At 54.3% G+C, this 18,763-nt stretch overlaps 1 protein-coding gene across 5 annotated transcripts in view; it reads left to right on the top strand.

Annotated features, from left to right (window-relative positions):
• The window catches only part of SH3PXD2A (SH3 and PX domains 2A), a 258,622-nt gene that overhangs the window by 188,064 nt on the left and 51,795 nt on the right, over positions 1 to 18,763 (top strand). For 4 of the 5 annotated variants that reach the window (XM_055250078.2, XM_055250094.2, XM_055250086.2 and 1 more), the window contains one exon: positions 5,635 to 5,766. In XM_055250078.2, coding sequence (XP_055106053.2) covers positions 5,635 to 5,766 — 132 coding nt within the window. Of the gene's footprint in view, positions 1 to 1,005; positions 1,013 to 5,634; positions 5,767 to 18,763 lie in introns of all 5 variants that reach the window. The other variant, XM_055250102.2, reaches the window with a different exon arrangement.

Genomic DNA, 18,763 nt, shown 5'->3' on the forward strand with positions numbered 1-18,763 from the left:
GGTAAGGGCTGATGTTGGAGATCCTTATAGATCAGGGGCCTCAGGTTGCTCAGCCTGGCATCCCTCCAGAGTAGGCCCAGGGGGCTCTGAGCTGCCTCTCAATCCAGCTGGCAAGTACCCGTTACCTGCTGAAGGTAGGGTCTGGGAGGGGCATGTTGCAGGGACACAGCCCCAGGCCTCCCTTCCCCACCCTTCTCCTGGCACCTGCAGCCCTGGCACCGAGCTGCCTGCTGGTGAGCCCACGAAGGAACCAACACCTTTGCTGCTCCCCAGATCTCCCATTCCCTCCATTTGCTTTAAAATGACCATCTATGGTTTCCATAGGACTTGAAGCCCTGTCACTTCATTCCATGCTCAGAACAATTCCCATGAGGTAGGAACTGCTATTGTTCCTGTTTCCAGAGGATGCTAAAGCTCAAGAGAGGTTACGTGTCCTCCCCAGGATCTCAGAGCTAGTAAGGGCAAAGCAGGACTGGACCTCAGACCTTTGGATTCTAATTCTAAGCATTTCCATCATGAATTTCAGGTAATTACTATGTCCCATGTCATGTCCTGTGGCACCAGTCCTGGGGTGTTGAGAGACTCTTGTCCAAAGCACATGCTTTGGTTGGGGAGCAATGCCCAACATAAAGTCCAGGAGGGAACAGAAGAGAGGGAACAAGAGTGATCAGGAGCCTCCTGGAGGACAGAGATGCTTGGGGAGAATTGGGAAATTGGGATTGGTAGAGAGAAGGGAAAGCATTCCAGCAGGGGGCAGCAGCTAGAGCACAGACTTGGAAAGTAAGAAGCTGTATGGAGCAGTGGTGTTGGGTGTTGGCGCCTAGTGGGTGCTCGATACATGTGTTGAATCATGAATGATGTATGGAACGGTGGTGTGGGGAACGGGGATCAACGAACTTGGGGAGCTCAGATTGGCAAGAAAGACTGGGCTTGAATTTGTCCTTTACAGGCAAGAGGGAGCCATGGAAGGTGTTGGAGCATGGGACTGACTTGGCAAAAGCCCAGTTGAGAAGTTTAAGTTGGCAGCCAGGGTTCCATCCAGGTGGTAGTTGAAGGAATGCAGATGTGAGACAAGGGTGGGGCAGGGGTCCAGGGGACCCCTGGGACCCCAGTAGGTCCAGCCAGGGGCTCTGTAATAAAGCACAAGGGTCCATCCCTGGATGAGACTCATGCAAAGGCCCCTTCCAACCCAGGAGAGGCTCTGCTGTCTAGAAGAGGTACACCCCTTCTCCATGCTCCTGCCAAGCACTCCTCATCTAAAGACACCAGGCTCCCTCCACTGCCCCCTCCCCACTCAGACAGACTCCTCCAGCCCCTAGTTCTGCAGGCCTTGGCTGGGAGGGGATCCAGAGTGGCCTCTGTGGGATGACATCACCGCCCACTGCCTGCTTGGCCTGCAAGTGGTTTCTCATCTGGATACCTGCTCGCAGCTCCCGCCCGCCCAGCTGCCCTGGCCAGGGAACACCCTAAGAGGCAGCTGCCAGAGGGAAGAGCTGGGAGCCTGCCTGTGCAAGGGGAGGAAAGGGCAGCCAGAAAGACAGTGTCCGTGTGTCCATCCCACAGCCTTTGGAGCAGCTCCTGAGAGGGGCCATAGCCTGTCTGTGCTTTCCAATGCCTAGAGAATGTTTCCTTAACTTTTCTACCTGTGTCCCAGAGTCAGCCTTCAGGAAGGTCAGGCCAGTTTTCCAGGAAGGTGGTGGGGGGAAGGGGTGTGCGGGTGTGGATTTAACTCCGCTTTGAAACCCTGCCTCAGATTTTCTTGGCTTGGATTAAAACAAGCTGATGGCTGTCCACTCCCCAGCACCTCCTGCTCGTCCTCTAAGCATCTTCTGGCCACGAAGCTGGGGCTCCTTGCTCCTCCTTACCTCAGTTTCCCCATCTCCCCTTTCTCCCTTCGAGTTTGGCTCATTTTCCCATATTCCCATTTCAGAGTCAAGGTATTCATATTGACACCAGAAACCAGTGAGTCCCTCTGTTCATCTTTCTGCCAGTTCACGCATTTCATTGGTTCATTTCACACTTATTGAGTGCCTGCCACCTAACAGGCACTGTGGTCTGGTCAGTAGAGATGGCAAGAATCAACTAGAAACCCATACTCTAGGCCAGGCGTGGTGGCTCATGCCTGTAATCCCAGCACTTTGGGAGGCCAAGGCGGGCAGATCACTTAAGGTCAGGAGTTCAAGACCAGCCTAGCCAACATGGTGAAACTCCATCTCTACTAAAAATACAAAAAAAAATTTAGCCAGGTACGGTGGTGGGCACCTGTAATCCCAGCTACTCGGGAGGCTGCAGCTGGAGAATTGCTTGAACCTGGGGGGCGGAGGTTGCAGTGAGCCGAGATTGTGCCACTGCACTCCAACCTGGGCGACAGAGCAAGACTCCGTCTCAAAAAAAAGAAAAAAAAAAGAGAGAAAGAAACCCATACTCTAGTCTTTATTAAGCAGCAGCTGTGTCCCAGGTATCTGGGATGTAATGGGCCCTTCCCTAGGGATCAGGTGCCGGTGGCCCATTGTAGGCCACATATAGTGTGGAAGTTAAGATCATAGGCAGTGTTGTCAGGTGGACTTGGGTTCAATCCCAGCTGTGTGACCTTAGGGAATTCACTTACCCTCATGAGGCTTTCTTTGCCCACGCGTAAAACGGGGCCATCACAGGACCTACTGCACAGGGTTGCTCTGAGGATTGGACGAGGCAGCTCAATGCTGTTGGATGCCTCCAAGTCAGCACTGATGAAGGCTTGCTGTCACTATTGCTATGATCTGGCCATACTCAGGCCTTGCGGGCTCTCTAACCTGCCACAGAACTCTCTGTTCTTCTGTTTGTTGCTGGAGCCTTTCTTTCCCACTCTTCTCATCCAGTGTCCCCACATTGGGAAAGGAGGCCCCGTTTCTCGTAGGGCAGGGATGGCCCTTTTTGTGCCAGGTGCACTTAAGAAGTGCTGTTGGCCACAGAGGCTCCAGGCATGGAACAGGCACTGCCATCCCCCTAGGGGCACAGTGGGAGGTAGTCCGTCAGCGCAGCACCCGGTGCTGCCTCTGCCCAGCTGGCAGGGGCAGGCACAGAAGCTGGCACGCCTAAGTACAGAGGCGGAGCAGGCCCTGCTGCCCGGCTGTTGGTTGCATTTCTGCCTGAAATATAATCCCGGCTTTAGCAGGGCTGCTCAGGACTGTGCACGTGCGAATGTATGTGGCACACTCAGCTGTGCAGGGTCCCTTCTGCTTCTCCAAAGGGCTGAGATGGGCCCTCAGGGCCCACACCTCATGGGAGAAAACTGCCAGGGGCAGTGGGTTTCTTTCCCTGGAAGGAAGCCTCCCCTTGGGATTTCCTAGAGTTCTGTGGCCATTGCCATCTGCCCTAGGTTGGAGGGAGCCTCCCCCACAGAAGGACCCAAAGATCTAAGTAATGTTTCTTGCGCTTGGGTGCACACAAGCACCATAGGGACACAGAGGGGATGTCCAAAAACTACTCATGCCTGAGTCCCAGACCAAAGAAACCTGTCTCTCTGGAGCCCAGCATCAGTACTGATTCTGTGCTACCAAGTTGAGGATTACTGTGCTAGAAGAACCAGAATGATGGAAACAAATCAGAGGCAGTTATTCTGCAATGGAAAGACAGACAGGCTTGGGCCTGAATGCATGTGATGCTCTTCATAGCAGCTGTGGGAGCTAGAGTCATCTCTTGCCTGCTCTAGAGGGGCCTCTGTTTAGTCTTTTGTGAAATGGGAAGATAAGGGGGATGTTGTGGGCATGAAATGGGGCAGTTAATGTGCCTGGCACATCACATTTGCCAAGTCAAACTCAGGCATGTGGGGAATGTGGCTATAGGCTGAGGCACCAAAGGGGCTATGTGGAACTTGGAGACCCTCAGCAATTTTTGTAGCCAGGCTAGTGACATGAAGCCCCCTAGCCTTCAAGGAGATTGGCAGACATATAGTTTATGCCAGTCGCAGTGGCCTATGCCTATAATCCCAGCACTTTGAGAGGCCAAGGCAGGAGGATCACTTAAGCCCAGGAGTTCAAGACTAGCCTGGGCAACAAAGTGAGACCTCAGCTCTACAAAAAATAAAAAAAATTAGCCGGGTATGGTGGTGTGTGCCTTTGGTCCCAGCTACATGGGAGGCTGAGGTGGGAGGATTGCTTGAATCCAGGAGGTCAAGGCTGCAGTGAGCCATGATTGCACCACTGCACTCCAGCCTGAGCAACAAAGAGAGACCCTGTCTCACAAAAAAAAAAAAAAAAAAAAAAAAAGTGTACTAGGAATTCCCTTTGGGCTGGGGGTGGTCTGAGAAGGCTTCCTGTAGGAGGTGACTAGTCCATCTCTGGCTAGTGGATCCTTTTCACTCCTAGCTAAAAGCACATCGTATTTTAAGTGTCTTATCCCCACCCCACCCCCACCCCCAATAATGGTGATGGGAAGAGTTGAAGCGCAGAGGTTTAAGCAGTATCCAGTGCCACACAGCTAGGAAGCTAAGAGGGCACCCAGCCTGTCTGCCTTCCTGCCTGGTGCCTGCTTAGCAAATGTCGTGCTCGTCCAGTGGCTGAGGAGGACAGAGAAGCTGCTTGCTCCTGGGAGTCCGCCTGCCCTCCCTCTGCTGCACCCAGCTTTTGACCCCTCAAGCCCCTCAAACTGCCGGGGCCTGACCACAAGCCCCAGCACTGAAAGGCAGAGAGAAACTGAGTCAGTCTCTGCAGCCAGAGGGCCCTCTGTGGAAGCAGGGCTGGGGGCAGGCCTGAGGCTGGTCCGACTGCACCCAGCATGGGCTCGGTGGCAGCGCCTGGGTGAGCCCGAGGGGCAGGAACGGAGCGAACTTGAGGAAAAGTTGGCGGGGGGCGGGCTGGGCTGGCCAGCCGCTGGAGCGGGGACTTTCTTCTTGGGTTTCAAGTAAACAGTCTGGGCCTCCTCCCCCTCCCCTGCCTCCACCCCCGGCTCCTCATTCGACGGGTCTCATGTGTTTCTATTTAAGGGTTGCGAGTAAACCCCAGTGATTGGCGGCCTCAAACCCTCTTGACTCCTCGCCTGGGCCTGGGCCGTGGAGAAGCTCTCTCCCGCTCTCTCCTCTCCCTCTCCCGCCCGAGGGAGCAGGGCTGCCTTTTCTCTCGGGTTTGCAGGGGTTGGGGGCAGAGGCTGGAGCCTCCTGCTTGCCTTTCCTTTGCCTCTGGCCTCAGCCCTCATGGGCCGCCCACCCGCTGGCTCGCCGCCCTCCCCGATGCCCCTGCCGGCCCGAGAGGGAGGCTGGAGAGACCCCGTCGGCCCCAGGCCTCCCCGCAGGCTCCCTCATGCCGGGCTGTGACTAACTCATCGCAGCACAGGGCTTCTTCCTGAGCTTCCTTGGCCTCCGCCTCCGCCTCCGCCTCCGCTCTGCCTCTCTCGTTCCTCCTCCTCCTGCCCGTCCCCTCCCCGGCCCCCTGGCTCCCCATGTCCCCTGGACCCCGCGGTGCAGCGGGCCGGTGTGGGGCCTTGCTATATGGCCTGTCCTTGGCGCCCTGTGAGCTGCGAGCCCCGGCTGCGGGCTGCCCCTGGGAGTGGCGCTGGCGACAGAGCAGCCAACCCCGAGGAGGCCGATGGACAGGGGGCGCCCCGGCCGCGGGGCCATGGCTGGCCGCTGGCTCACCGCGTGCTTTCTGCCCTCGCCAGGTGCCGACGCCACCGCCGAGCCCATGATCCTGGAACAGTATGTGGTGGTGTCCAACTATAAGAAGCAGGAGAACTCGGAGCTGAGCCTCCAGGCCGGGGAGGTGGTGGATGTCATCGAGAAGAACGAGAGCGGTGAGTGCCCTGGCCAATGGCCGTCCACTGGGGTTCCGGTCTGGCCCCCGGGCCGAGCTGGTTTTTGTTCCTCCCTCCTCCCCCACCGCTGCAGCTATACGTTATTTCCATCTGGCAGAGAGAGGGCCGAGGCGGCTGAAGTTTCCCCCTGTTGGTTTGGGCTGCAGGCCAGCAGTTTGCCTGGTGGTGGAAGAATGTCTCCCTTGCTCAGGGTAATTAACCAGCCTGTGTTAATGCACGTTCAGGCACAGCGCAGGAATAAACTGCCAGCCCTGCTGGGGTCCCCGTGCCCTGGGAGGCCCGTGGGGCAGGGTGCTCTCAGCTCAGGGATGCCCAACAACAGCCACGTTCTGAGCCAGGGTCCAGGCAGGGGCAGGACAGCCCAGCCAGCTGGTGGGGAAGGCAGGCCCTGCTGTCGCCGTGGGGTCCAGGGTCCCCAGGTCCCTGGCGAGTTGTCTGTGGAAGGGCCAGGCCTGTGGGCGTTGGTTGGGGTCTGTTTGGGGAGCTGACTGCCCCCTGCCGAGCCGGAGGTCCCAGCACCTGGAAAGCAAGCGCAGTGAGGGGGATGCAGCCAGGCCTGGGCCAGGCAAGGTCCCGCACTGACAGGGGCCATGCTGACAGCTGCCCCGGGCAGCTGGTTCTTAGAGTGCCACGGAGGGGGCAAAGGTACCTTGGTGTCCCTGGCAGCAGGAGTCATGGCAGGTGAAGAGAGGAGAGCCCAAGCCTGTCAGTCCAGGCCTATTTGGCCCCCAACAGGGCCAGGGCTGGGACTCGAGCCCAGGACATCCATCAGCCCACAGCCTCCCAGGGCTTGCATGGGTTTCTGGGGTGTTTTGTTTCAGTTTCGGTTTGCTGCAGGGAAGGCCCCTGTGCTCAGAGCCTCTCTGAATGGTGTTTGGTGGATACTTCCAGAGGGGAGGAGCCTGTTCTCCTCTCCTAGTCCCACTCTGTGCCTTGCCAGTGTTTTAAGCCCGGAAAGGAAAGGCAAAGCATAGGATGGCAGTGCCTGCTCCGTAGAAACAGGAACCAGGACACAGGGAGGTTTCGGGGAAGCGAGTCTCCTGAGATCCAAAGCAGAACCCTGTGCCTCCTGGTGGCCACGAGCTGTGGAGATGCTGAGGAAATCCCAGTGGGCCCCCTGGGGGAGGTGGGTGCAGGCTTCTGCCGCCGGTGGCTCCATAGAACAGGGCTGTGATGTGCGTATAGGGCCTGACTTGTGGCCCTCCTGCTCTGAGGTCTTCGAAGTGCTTGCTCCCCTCTCAGGTCAGGCTGTGTCTGCCCTTGTGCCTGGAGTCATCACCAAGGTGGTCAGCAGCGACAGTCCTCCCTGGCAGAGCCATGTCCCTGCTGTGAGGCCTCAACCCTTCGTCCCAGGTGCCCACACTGGGCTCCTCCCTGGGCAGCTTTGTCCTCAGCCTTTGTCATGCTCATGGCGCCACCTCCCTGCCCCCAAAGGAAGCTAGCAATGTCATGGGGGTCTGGCTCTGGAAACCCCCAGCACCTGAAGACCCAAAGCAATGGATCTCTAATGATGACATGGGAGACCTCAGGCGAGGGAGATGTTTGTTGTAGAGCTTGCATCAGGAAAGGTGGTTGGTTCTTCTCAGAACTTCTGGCTAGGGAAGTTCTGAGAGAACCAATGGTTCTCCCACCATGCCTGCCTGTCACATCATAGCTGTTTAACCCTTGAGCAGCAGGAGGTAGTGAGCCCCCATGTCTTTGGGGGCCGCCAGCCACTGGCCAGGATGGCTGAAGATGAGAGCACGCAAGAGGAAGTCATCCTGCTGGAAGACTCCAGGATTCCCAGGGCATGTGTGCCCTCTCCCCTCCTATCCCATCTACAGGACCCTGGGACACTGGAGTCCTAGGATTGGGGGAAGGAGTCTTGACAAATGGGGAGACGCCTGCTCTCCTGAGGAGCTGCTGATGGCTGTTAGAGGTGGCCCAGGCACCCCAGCTCCCCACGGCCACCTGTGGCCAGAGCAGGCCAGTCTGGCACACAGACCGTGTGAGGGAGCTGCTGTTCTTAGAAGCTGCATTCTACCTGCCACTGTCTGCTGGGGGGCTTCACGTCCCTTAACTTCTCTGGGCCTCAGTTATTCCTTCCATAAAATGGAGATGACCTTGTGGCTGGTTGGAAGCAGGGGCTGGAGCAAATGACCTCCCTGAGCTCTCTCTCAGGTCTGAACTCCAAGGCTGAAAATCTCTCTCACGTCTGAACTCCAAGGCTGGGAAACTTGGTGGGACCCTAGGTGTCGGATAGAAAGAGCTTCCCTGAACATGGCTTTTCTACTTCTGGGAGTTTCGTATCTTTACCGTTGGTGGAGACAGCTGCTCAGCTGCAGATGTTTGCACAGGACCTGGAGTGCTGTGCCTACCTATTCAAATCTGTCTGTTGCTATCTACCAGGAGGCCTGGAGTATACATCCAGCCTAACCAGAGAAATGAAGTGGGTGGAGGGGAGAAAGGAAGAGGACCAAGCTGCAGATCTCTGGGAGGGTCGTTTCCCAGTTCAGGGAAGCAGAAGGCCTGACGGTGGGGGAGAGGAGGTGTCTTGTGCATCCTGAAGGAGTGGTGAGTGAGGCTTTTGAACTCAGGAACAAAGACCCAATTGTGAAGCCTTTGACCTTGGGACACAGTGGGTGTGTTGAGGCATTTCCATTTGCATTGTTGGGCAATGGCCCCAGCCAGCACCATCCCCACCTCCCTGGGCCTTGCCTTGCCCACAGGGTGCCAGGACTCTGCCTGTGTCCCCTCTCACTTGGCTGGGAGTGCCTCAAGTAGAGTGTCCACAAGGGGACCCAGCCACATCTGCTCTGCCTGCTCATCAGAGCCCCTCAGTGCTCCCATTGATCTAAAGAGAGATATCCATGGAAGGTGATTCTGAGTCAGTAAACACCAGGTGGCAGGCCACATGTTTTACACACACCATTCTATTGGGATGTCATGGAATAACACCATGCAGTAGAAGGCAGTTTAACCAATTTGTGGCTGAAGTAATAGGCTAAGAGGCTAAGTAATTGCCTTAGAGTCCAAGAGCTAAGATCTCTCCCCTCAACAGAGGCCATGCAGGGAGGCTGAGAATGGGCCCAACCCAGGTGGGAGGGGTAGAAGTCCAAGTTGGTGATGCTGTAGGTTGAGGCGAGATGCAGGCTGGGTGAGATGGCTGCAGAGCTCCCTGGAACTTCTGTGGGGAAGGTTGTCCCTCCATCCCTCCTTCCAGCTAGTGGGAATTTATGTTGTTCATTGATCCATTGAACTTAGGGACAGGAAACAGCTGAGAGGGTCTGAGGAAGGTGATGTGTACTTAGGACTGAGGACAAACCTGTTCCAGAGAACAGGAGTCAAAGAAACCCAAAGTGAGACTTGAGTAGCTTTAAGGAAAGCATTTGTGACCAACCAGTGGGCCTAGGGCCAGACCAGAAAAGGACTCTTTTTCTCCATTGATCAACAGGGGCACATACAGCAGGAAGATTCATAGCTTTGGTAGCTTTGCCACCCAGCAAGCCATACCAGGGCATGCAGCTGCCATTGTTAGTTTGTCTTTGGAAACCCCTCTACCCTTGACATAAGCAAAAGTGCGTAAGATGTCTCCTGTTTAGGACATTCATTTGCCTCAAATACTGCATTGGCTTCCCTCTCCAGCAGGCATAATTTCTGGCAGCGTGGTGACATCAGGGTCCTGGTCACTCTGATTTGTGTGTTGAGCAAAGCTGCATCCAACTTCCTAGGACTGTTTCCTTCTTAGGACTGCAGGCCAAGGGAAGAAGTGGGGAGATGAGTCAACAAAATTTTTCCTGCCTCACCTTTCTTCTCTGAGTCTTTGCTTACTTCCTGGCACCGGGCATGATACATTGGGAGTTCTTATACTTCCATGGAAGCAAGAAATTTTGAGCTCCTGGTCCATCATTTTTTTTAGAAGTGAGAAAACCAAACCTTGGGAAGAATTTGAGAATTTTTACTCCCCTCTAGGGTCAATGCTTTAGTCCCAGTTGAGTTGTGAGTGGAGGACAGAAATTCACTCAGACTTTCTCAAGAGATTGTTGAAGCAATAAGGGAAAATGTCACCAAACCCAGGGGTGAGAAGTAAATCAGCCTTAGGGGGCTGGGACTGGGAACCAAAAGTCAGCACGAGCCAAAGCAGCTTCTCTGTCTCTCTTACTTACCATGTGGATTTTTTTTTTTTTTTTTTTTTTTTTTTTTTGAGATGGAGTTTCACTCTTGTCACCCAGGCTGGAGTGCAGTGGCATGATCTTGGCTCACTGCAACCTCCACCTCCTGGGTCAAGCGATTCTCCTGCCCTAGCCTCCCAAGTGATTGGGATTACAGGCACCCGCTACCATGGCTGACTAATTTTTGTATTTTTAGTAGAGACAGGGTTTTACTATGTTGGCCAGGCTGGTCTCAATCTCCTGACCTCAGGTGATCCACCCGCCTCGGCCTCCCAAAGCGCTGGGATCACAGGCGTGAGCCACTGTGCCCAGCTACCATGCAGATTTAAAGCACAGCTATGCTCTTCTAACTGTAGACCAGCCTGCCTTCTCCTCTCATCTGACCATGACAGCAGCTTGTTTGAGTGGCGTTGGTTTCTCAGGACCAGACTTGCATGACTTTTCAGTTGAGATCTCTCCCAACTGAGTTTGACCTCTGGTTCTCTGAGTTCAGAATTCGAAGTTTGAATCTGATTGTTTCCTCGCCAGCAATGGATTGGCAAACGTTAGATCAGGTGTCCAGCCCTGGTCCAATAAGCTGTGTCCCGGAGAACCATCACAGAGTATAAACATGGTTACCTAACCAGCCTCTTCAGCAGAGGCTGTTGGTGGGCAGGTTTTAAAGAAAAGTTACCCAAAAACATGGTGGCTGCAGCCATGTTACTTGTTCAGTACCTGTGCATGTCGTGGAGAGGGTGAAGAATCCAGAATTCCAGTACGGGGTTTAAGATCTAAGTCTATACTGTGTGATATAAGTAGAAATCAGTTTGCTTTCTGATGGTTAAGAGGGGGTAGTGATACATACCACATGGGCTTTCTGTAAGGATGAAGTATACTGTATGTAGGAGTGGTTCATTTATTCACTCATTTATTTCACCGTTCTTGAATACTTGAATACTTTGTGCTAATTGTGTATACATCCATGAGGTTCCTGCCTTTATGGAGCTTAGAGTCTAATTGATGTGCTCATTCTGGTAGACTGTATTGTGAGCCTGGGATAGCCTTATAGACTTTGCTTGATTTTTTTTTTTTTTTTTTGAGACAGGGTCTTGCTCTGTCACCCAGGCTGGAGTGCAGTAGTGCAATCTCAGCTCACTGCAACCTCTGCCTCCCAGGATTAAGTGATTCTCCTGCGTCAGCCTCCCGAGTAACTGGGATTACAGGCGTGCACCACCATGCCTGCCTGATCTTTGTGTTTTCAGTAGAGATGGGGTTTTACCGAGTTGGTCAAGCTGGTCTTGAACTCCTGGCCTCAAATGATCCACCTGCCTCGGCCTCCCAAAGTGATGGGATTACAGGTGTGAGCCATCGTGCCCAGCCTGCATTGTCTTAAATGGATTTTATGTGTATATTCTACATCTTGCTTAGATTCTGTGCTTACTATGTAACCACCTGATTACTATTATAATCCAGACTTCCACATTCGCCTGCTCCTGGAAAAGAAGTGTCCCAACAAAGATAGGCTAGGCTGTTTCTAGAAGGGCAGGTTTATTGTAGTCTGCATTGCGGATAACTGAACTAACATGCTTATTTCTACAACAGTCTTTTAAGAGTTTGGCTCCAGTGAACCAGTCTCCATTTAGATGTGGTGCCACAGAGGTGGTGCCTGGCCCCACGAGGTCCTGTCCCAGCCATCAGAAAGCCTTGTGCACTGACAGCTCTTCTCTTCGGAGTGCAGCCTGTGTGTGTGTTCTTGCTATATCAGGCTAACCAGCAGAGTCCCTTTTGGCCCAAGACGATCTCCAGTGTGCAGCTGTTACCCACTTCACAGAGCTGGCTAGAGGGGAAAGGGCCTGGGAGCATAAAGCCAGGAGCAGAGGCAGGCATGCTAGCCCAGTCTTGGGCCCTTCCGCTCAGCTTTATTCACTCCAGGATCAAGATTATGTTGAGAAGGAGATTGCAGGATAGCCTAGCAGTTAGGAACATGGGCTTCGTGTTAGAGAAGGCTGCTTTTCATCTTGATTTGGTTACTTCCTATGGTGATCCTGGGGAAGTTTCTTGGGTCCTCTCAGCATCAGTTTCCTTAACTGTAAAATGGGGATAATTGTACCCACCACTATAGGGTTGGTATATGCTAATTCAAAAGGAATTCAGGGCCAGGAATGGTGGCTCACGCCTATAATCCCAAAACTTTGGGAAGTTGAGGTGGGAGGGTAACTTGAGGCCAGGAGTTCAAGCCCAGCCCGGGCAACATAGTGAGGCCCTGTCTCTACAAATAATAATAATAATAATAATAAAGACAAAAGAAATTTAGTGCTTCATGCAGGGCCTGACACACAGTGGGTGCTCAATAAGTGACAGCCACTAGAAAGACCACTGATTGGGGCGGCTCTGCCACAGATCGACCCTGGGACCTCCAGGGGGCCAGTTTCTCTCTTGTGGCCTCAATTTCCCCATCTGGTCATAGAATTGACTTGGTGGTATCTGAGGACTGTCAGTTCTGAGGGTCTGTGAGGTGGCTATAGCGGCAGGGGGCTTTACTGTCAGGCAGTGAGGCCAAGACAACCCATTCTGTGGCCAGACTCACTCCCCTGGATTCCTTGCTTGGGCAGCTATCCTTGTCCCAGCCTAATCAACAGAGTCCAGCAGGAAGAAGCGTTGGCGACAGAAGTCAGGGTCCCACTGGTGGCCTCATGGGATTGGGAACTTTCATGACAACCCCACGCTGATGGTCCCTCAGTAGCCCTGTTGCATGGTACAGAGCTGAAGTGTCGGGGTGAAGACAAGCATAGTTGAGAAGGCTTCCTGGAGGCATTGAGCAGGGCTGGGAGAATGAAGGGATTAGACAGGCAGAGCAAGGAGTACGGGGCGTGGTGGGGCTGCGACTGCAAAGCAGCCATGCATCTAGGTGCCCCAAGCAGAAGAAAAGTGGGAGCTGGGCAGCAGGAGGTGGGAGGGTAGGGCCTCGGGAAGCTGGTGAGCAGGAGAGCTCCCTGAGAAGGGTGAGCCTTGAGGCAAGCCCTCCGGGCTGCGTGGGGAGGAGGGTGGCAGGCACAGGTGTGGCAGGGGCTGGGCGGCTCTGCAAATAGTGCTTTCCTCCAGCTGGATCTGCAGTGCCTATTGTCAGGGAGGCATCCAAGGGCTTGTCAACGCCAAGTGCTGCCAGCCACCTGCGTGGAGCCAGCTGCCAGGCAGGCAGGTGGGGCAGTGAGCATGGGGGTGCTCCCTCCACCACGCTGTCACCCTGCCCAGGTTGTACAGGCCTAGTGTCCAGTTGCTGTGGCCTGACTCTGTGGACCTACTGGCTCTGTGGACCTCTCGTGTCCCAAACTCCTCCAAGGCCATTTTCCTTGAGTAGTTATTTCTCAGCAAAATATATGGGTCAGTGGTGGCCTCGGTGTGGCATGCAGCCCTGGAAATCCCACAGAAGTGCCAGAGTGACAACCACTGCTCACCCCAGTTGTAGCCTCAGGGCAATACCTGGCCGCCTTCCCTTTGGAGGACAAACAGGTTTCTACTGACTGAGCCCATGAGCATCTCCAAAATGTTATTTTTCCAAGTTTGAACACCAAGGGGCCTGTGAAGCCAGTCTTCCGATGGCTGGTCGGTCGGTCATCAGTAAATCTGTATGGGCTGACTAAGTGTCAGGCTGGGATCCAGAAGTGACAGAGGCCAACAAAGCCCTCATGGGGCTCCAATATTGCAAAGAGACATGTAACAAGTAAACCAAGGAAGTAATTCTAGGTGTTGACAAGTGCAAGTCAGGAAACAAGCAGGCGCTGTGGAGAGGTCAGCAGCAGGGAGGGGGCAGGGGTGTGGTCAGGAAAGACACCATTGAGGTGTTGTTAAAGCTGGGGACAGGTGGGCCTTGGTGAATGCAGGGAACAGCAGAAGGCCCACTGGTTCTGGGAGGGCAGGAGTGAGCAAGGGCAGAGACGGGTGCCGGGCCAAGGAGTATTATTCTAGGTACAGCTGTCACTGCATGCCTACTCGGAGCCCCGCAGCGGAGCTGCCAGAGGTGACTTGCCTCCTCTGACTCAGGTGTACCTTTGCACAGGTGCCCTGTGAGTGGGCAGCCCTGGAGATCCTCTGCCTGCCGCCAACACACAGACACTGCCTTTGTCCCCAGTAGAAATGACAGGTCTCTCACCCCCCTCCCCGGCTGAAGTACAGGGAAAAGATCACCCCACACATTTTCTCCACTGTTACATAACAGATTTCAGCGAAGTGTAAAGCAAACACTTTCTGGGGAGTATAATTTTTCAGGACCTCGGAGAATTTGGGTTGGGAAATTGCCCCTTCCTCATTCTCTCCCCAGCTTATCCTGTGGCTGTGTGATATTACACCCTTCAGCAGTTGGGTTTTCTGTAATTGTTCCGGTGGGAGTGGGGGACGGCCACCCTCGTCCCTCTCAGCATCTTTTCAGATTCCATAACCTCATCCTCTGGGTTTCCAGTGCTGACCTAGAATCCTGGCCTCATTGTGGGGGTGTAGCTGTGGTGACCCAGTTCACCCAGATGGCCTGCAAAGTCGCTCAGCAGGGCTTCCCATCCTGGGAGCTGAGCTGTGGAATCCCAGGAGACTGATGGAAGCTTCTGGCTCATAGAATCCCCGAGTTCATTTCCCTCTGAAATATGCCGTGCATGATTATCATTGGTTTTGTTTCATCCAACTGTCTCAGCCCCAGCTCCACACTCCCCTTCTTAGCTGGGCATCTCTCAGGCTCCGGCTAAAGTTCGTTTGCCTCCCCTGAGTTTTTATTGGATCAGATTGTGGGGAAGTGGCCCAGGAGCACCATGGGAAATGAGCAAAGGCCAAACTCAGAGTAAGTCTGCCAAGGACTGTCCGTAAAGCAAGTGAACTGTGGGTGGGTTTTGAGACTGGTGTGCGATAGCAGATCCCTCTCTCCCCTCGTGACGGGGCCCACTGGCAGTGCCACAGGTTGCCCTGGGATCCCCATGTCCTGGAAAGCTCTAAGGACAGTGGCCAGAAGCCTACATGTTCTGTTCTTCCACACTCCTGCCAGGAGGGTTATTGGGGAGGTCAAGGCCACCTGGAGGGATGCCTGCTCGTGCTAGCTAAGAGGGGGGGATTTTGGACTTTTTTAAAGGTGATCTCTTTCTGAATCACAGTATTTTATGTTTTACAAGATATAAAACCATGCAGTCTATAAAACATCTTGGCAAGAGGCAGGATGGATGTTGGCATTCTGTCTTTCCAAGGAGGAAGTTGAAGCCCAGAGAGGTGAAGTGACTTGCCCCAAGGTTGCACAGCTGGGAGGTGGGGTATGAGCTTCAGTCACTGCCATTTGACCAGGGTTTGGAGATCTGGATGTTTGCATTGTAGATTTCACTTCTTTGCAAAGCCAAACTCCAGAGTGCTTCACCACGTGAGTTCCCTGGCCACAGCGAGCAGGAAAGCAGCGGTCAGTCGTGCTAAAGCCCCACTGGGGCAGGAGAAAAGCCACGGGCAGCAGGTCAGAGGGAATCTGAAAGGGAAGAGAAGCATGTTGACTCTTTTCCCGCAAGAGAGTTGCATGAGCGTTCCCACCTTTGGCTCACCAGGTCCTTGGGGAGGGGCTGGTCTGCGTGGGTAGGTCAGTCTGCTTACCTGGTGGGCAGCACCAAGGGTGTGAGGGCGGTGGCCTACAGTGCCTTCTTCTTTCCACTATGCAGACCCATCCTGGCCACTCCCCCAAACACACACCCCCTAAGGAAGACCTGCCACCTGCCACCCTCTCTCCTTCCGCACCCCTACCCCAGCATTCATCACATCTCAGCCCTCAGTGAAATCCTACATGCAGGGGCTGCTTCCATAGGATGTGGTTTGCTCATTCAGTCAACAAACATGAGCACCTACTGTGTGCCCTGTGGCATGCCCAGCACTGGGGTGCACGTGGACAAGAGGCAGCTGTCCCTGTCTTCCCATTGCTGAAGGTGACAGCATCCTAGGGTTGTCTCTTTACCTGCAAGGTAAAAAGCCCAGATGTAGTGAGTCAGTCATTTTCACTCTGCACCTACAGTGTGCAAGGCAGAAAGCAAGGTGTGGTTGAGGACTGGAGATAGGACTCAGAAGGATGGCACAATCTGCTCTGGGCTCTGAGCTTTCATGAATACTGTCAAGTTTGCTCAGAGATGGGGACAGGGCCTGGATTGGGTGGGTGGGGGAAGACTTCTGGAGAAGGTAGGCCTTGAACAAGGGGCAGGCCCCAGGTGGCTGGCAAAGCTGAAGGAGGAAGGTGCTCCAAGCAGAGTGAACCTGAATGATGCATGCGGAGGTGTGGAGGGTGAAGTGGACAGGTGTGATCCGGCCACAGTGCCTGGGGGCTGCCTGAGAGAAGCTGGAGGAACTGGTCAAGGGCTTTGACGGGCCTTAAATATAGACAAAGAGAGCTTTTGCTCTGTTCTTCCCCACTGCGCTGAGGAGCTGAGGGAGAGCGGAGGCCTGGAAAAGTGAAGCCACGGGCCCAGCATCATAGTGAGTTTGAGGCAGGGCTGTGGCACATCTGTGGGCTGCTGGTGCAGTGGTGGCGGTCTCTGAGGTCCCAGGAGGACTGGGGAGTGATGTGGCAGGTGCCAGGTGAGGGGAGGAGAGGGAGCAGGGCTCTCCAGCTGCTGCTGCTGCTGAGCTACTGCTCACCTGGCCTGGGCCCTTCTGCCTGTTACTAGGGCTAGAGCCTGGAGCCAGGCAAAGGCACCTCCCCCCACCCCTGTGCATTTAAAGAGCCTTGTTTTTCTAACTCCCCTCTCCTCTCCCCGCAAGATCAGCTTCACATGCCCCAACTGGAGAATGCAGACTCCCCCATCTAGCAAGGCTTCTGGGGGCCAGCGTCAGGCTGGGAAGGAGGCATGGTGCGCTCCAGGGAAGGTGGGGCTGCCCTACAGCTGGCTGTGAGTCCCCCCTCAGGTCCAGAGGCTCTGCCTCCTCAGCCCCTTGTGTTCCTCCCTTCCCCCAGGAAGGGGGTGAGGTCGCTGTTGAGGTTGGCCAGGCATCCAGCTCTGGTGTTTCTGGACACGATGTCTTTCTCTTTTGTTTTCTGTACTTTTAAGCGGCATTCTCACAGGCCCCAGCCTTCTCTCTGCTCAGCGTGCTCACCATCTTTTGATTACAGCAGGATCTTGAGCTGCTGTGTCAGGGGTAGCATGCAGGTTGGCAAGGATACAGGGCTTGGGGTCTTGCGCCTGAGACCACAAGCCAGCACCTGAAGCACTGGCTGCTTGAGTCTCCCATGCCTGGTTTGGCCAAATGACCTTTCTGTGCACTGGTGGGGCTTTCTGCCAGTTCTAGACACTCACTTCTTGCTGGAGGCATTGGGTCAAGGAATAGCCACTTGGCATGGTGCTCAGAGTGTCATGTTAATGGGCAGAGCAGTGGCGTGCCATCGTGGAAGGAAGGCCAGGCTTTGCATACGAGGAGCTTGGTCAACCCAGACTCTAAGCTCAGCTACCAAACAACCAAGTGACCTCAGGCAAGCCACTTCACCTCTCTGAGCACCAGCTTTGCTCATCCACAGCATGGAGGGGTGATTAGGAGTGGAGACAGTGGCCATGGTTGCTTTCCAGATACCAAGCTACCCCATTCCCCTGACCATTGTGCTGTTACCAAGCTGGGCAAGAAGCCCACTTTATCTCTGTAGTTCTGGAGCTCCTAAGATTCCCTCTTACCCCTAGGGACCTGAAAACAGGCCAGTTTCAGCTCAGAGGGAGCAGGCGAGGGGAATTTGACCATGTTGGCAAGCCTTCAGCCAGCTCTCCCCCGCAGCCAAATGGGTCACTGGCTACAAACGTCCTTGGGTTTGTAATGATGATCACAGGGATTGTGGACTCCTGAACACCTTTGGAATGGGCTTTGTGCAGCCAAATGCATCACAGATGAAATTTCTGGAACAGCTGAGAAACAGTCTTGAGCTTCCCTGAGCCACTTCTGTACTATGGCAGCAAAAGGGTGTGCATATGCATGTGAGGGGGCATGTGCGTTTTCTCCCCTGACAAAAGGGTGGGAGGTGGGGCAGAAGCAAAAGACGATCTGATCTTGTAATTTGCAATAGCCAGTGGGCCAGCTGATGCTTCTCGTGGTTTTTAGGATAGTGCCGGGAACAGAAAGAATATGATGAATGTCATGGAATTTCATGATAGGAGTTTGGGGTGGCTTCCCCTCCTTTTTAAAATAATGTTTTGAAGAGTTGCCCTGGAGAACTGCTGAAAGCAGAGAGGCTGATGGACGTTCTTGGTTATGTCAGATGAGGACAAGATTATCCAAGTGAGCGAGGGTATCTCTCCCTGTCGGCTGGGCTGCGGGGTTCCAGGGCCGCCCTGCCAGAAAGCAAGCAAAGGGCCCGTAATCACAAACAGGCTGGATCAGTTACAACCAGAAGTATTACTTTAGACTCTTGGCTTTGATGGGGAAGAATGCAGTTTTCCTTAGCCCCCTCCCCCGTCCTTCTCAAGTTAAACAAGATCCATGAAAGCAATAGCTCTGGCGCTTAAAGAGAGGCTTGGTGCAGGGATCTCAAAAGCCAAACATTGGAGGGCTCCCCTGACCCCCACTGGTATCGGGGTAGGGATTTGCCTGACCCTTTTACTGCCCCATTTCTCCTTGTGTGCACTGGGGAATCCTGTTTTCCCAGACTCTTTCTTGTCTACCTGGGCCCTTCTCATCGCCTCACCTGTGTCATGCCCACCAGCCCGTGTCCTGGCATTCTCTGAGTGCTTGCCACGCATCTTTCCTGCGTGGATATGTGGGTGGGAAGGAAGTCGGGCGGGGATAGCAAGGAAGTGGCTCAGCACATTGGAGCAGACCTTAACCAGCTCCTGAAGATAACAGAATAGGAGATTCTCATCCCTCCG

Source organism: Symphalangus syndactylus, chromosome 2 (assembly GCF_028878055.3).
Source record: "Symphalangus syndactylus isolate Jambi chromosome 2, NHGRI_mSymSyn1-v2.1_pri, whole genome shotgun sequence".
NCBI lineage: Eukaryota > Metazoa > Chordata > Mammalia > Primates > Hylobatidae > Symphalangus > Symphalangus syndactylus.